This window comes from Anneissia japonica, unplaced genomic scaffold, assembly GCF_011630105.1.
Source record: "Anneissia japonica isolate Jap-2015-1 unplaced genomic scaffold, ASM1163010v1 scaffold288189_len579620_cov203, whole genome shotgun sequence".
NCBI lineage: Eukaryota > Metazoa > Echinodermata > Crinoidea > Comatulida > Comatulidae > Anneissia > Anneissia japonica.
Genome location: NW_022730403.1, coordinates 562,157 through 564,497, shown reverse-complemented (window position 1 = coordinate 564,497; position 2,341 = coordinate 562,157). Strand labels below are relative to the sequence as shown.

The 2,341-nt window shown below is 33.4% G+C and overlaps 1 protein-coding gene across 1 annotated transcript in view; it reads left to right on the top strand.

Annotated features, from left to right (window-relative positions):
- Positions 1-2,341, top strand: part of LOC117114941 — an 11,362-nt gene that overhangs the window by 8,690 nt on the left and 331 nt on the right. Inside the window, exons 6-8 of the mRNA XM_033258571.1 lie at positions 234-289; positions 683-750; positions 1,871-1,978. Of these exons, the coding sequence (XP_033114462.1) occupies positions 234-289; positions 683-750; positions 1,871-1,978 (232 nt within the window). The remainder of the gene's footprint in view (positions 1-233; positions 290-682; positions 751-1,870; positions 1,979-2,341) is intronic.

The window sequence follows — 2,341 nt, the reverse complement described above, 5'->3', positions numbered from 1 at the left end:
ATAAGTGAGTGACACTTAGTAGCATTGATTTGCATTGAAATTTTAAAAATTCAAATTGTTGGGGGGGGGGGGGGGGGGTGGTGTTTGCTTAACTTCACAATAGCCAAATTAAGCTGCAGAAACTACAGCATGTGAAGGCAGCAGCATACGAGAAGAACTTTGCTGCATTGCTGTAAAAATGATATTACTTGAACAAATTAACAGTTCCCTATTTTGTCATATCTTATATTCAGCTTGCACACAAGCCTGAGGACTGTATAAGGATAGGCAAAGCTGAATCTACATTTTGGTAAGTATGGAGTGATAGCTTAGTGTGTCAGAATATTGCCTTCCAGTCACGGCCAGGGCCCAGCGTTGGCTATAGAAACTTACCGACATAGGGTCCAAACAGTCACGGTCCTGGAATATAATTCTTGGTGGAGTTCATTAGAGAGATTTTATATGATGGCACCGAATTATGCTTTTGACCACAATATTAGATATTACCAATCACAATAACTTCGTTGTTTGGCAAATTAAAATCGTCAGACCAATGACCTCGCCTTTGCCACCAGACAACGGGGGTGCATGCTTGTCTGAGGAGAGAAATTACCTCCCCTTTCCCCTGATGCCACCATTGATACTCTCAAAATTGTCTTTCTGTGGACGTTTACAAAGTTAAAGAATGTCTATTTTGCTACAGTGATTTTTTAGATAGTGAAGGAGATACATTTGAAAAGAAGATGGCAGTGCTGTACACTGTAAAATCTTGTAAGTTGTCAAATTTAATATAATTGATAATATTATATATTAGCAACAGGTAGACTTATTTCAAGTTCTAACATTACTATACAATTCTGTTTTTCAGTTGTTGAATCCAACTTAGTGCCTAACCAGAATTTAGAATTAAAGATAAATTTATTAAAGAGTTGATAATAATCAATGTATAACTTTGTTGATCTCGTCGAATGGTGGCCTTAGAATGCATAATAAAATCACAAAGCTCACCATAATACTAGTTATAGTCATTTTTAGTCTTTATAACAAAGAAATATCAGTTGAAAGCTCATACTGTTAAATTCATCCATATGTTTCATAAGCCCTACCCTTTGAAATTGTTGCTAATATAATGTAGTGACAGGTGTTTGTAGTGAAATATGTCTGTGTGCACGCATAAAGACAAATGTAATACAGTATGTAAAATACAAGTGTCACAAAAGCTCACTATAATACTAGTTATTCAATGTGTGCTGCAAATCTAATTTTGCAAGGTACAAACATTTTTAGTCTTAACAAAACAAAGAAATATAGTTGAAAGCTCATACATTTAAATTCATCCATATGTTTCATAAGCCCTACCCTTGGAAATTGTTGCTAATATAATGTAGTGACAGCTGTTTGTAGTGAAAATGTCTGCGTGCACCGCATAAAGACAAATGTAATACAGTATGTAAAATACAAATGTACTGTACACTCATGAACATTGACAAATGTATAATCTCAAAGTTAAACTTGTGCCCCCACCCCTCCCAGTGTTGAATTGCTCACATCTAATTTTTTTTGTTGCTGTTATTAATATTTTTATATCAACTTTATATATACAACTATTTTGGTAGTTACTGTTTTACTAATTTTTTTGCCAGTCTTCAAGAAGAATTTCTGTGATTTTATGATGGACAAATAAAGCAAATCAGTATTAGTATTCAATATTTTTGTTGCTGATGTTTCTAAAAACCTGTCCAGATTATATTTTCTTTGAAAAAAAAATTGTTGTATGTGCATATTATATAGTCATGATGTGCCTATATATGGTCATGTCACACGTTTTCGTCAAATGAAATTTGATAATCTGGACAAGGTTTAGTCATAGTGTAACATTATTTTCTTGCAGATATTGAATATGTACTTGATGTAGTCAATCATGGCAAAAATAGATTTAAGGATAGTTCTCCAAGTCCAAACATTCAGAGAAGGGTACGCTATTATTTTTCTCCAGATTGTGTGTATATATATATTTCTATTACACAACAGGTACAGCTGGAAATAACATCATGTCCTTTTTTGAACACTGTATTTACCTTTCTTTGATGATTTATATATAATTTAACAGTGTTAACGGCTATCTTGATTTTTATTACAGTATATGCTACTATTTATTTCCAGCCATACCCATTGTGTAATAGAGTGAACCTGACGGGTATTTTGAATCTTTTCAACCATGAAGTCTGTGCTTTAATGGTTATGACACTGACTTTGACAGCGAGAGGTCGCAGGTTCAAATTCCTGTCAGGCATTTTATTACACAATGTATTTATTTATTTATTTCATTGAGAGCTATGCTACATGATGTACCATAATATCC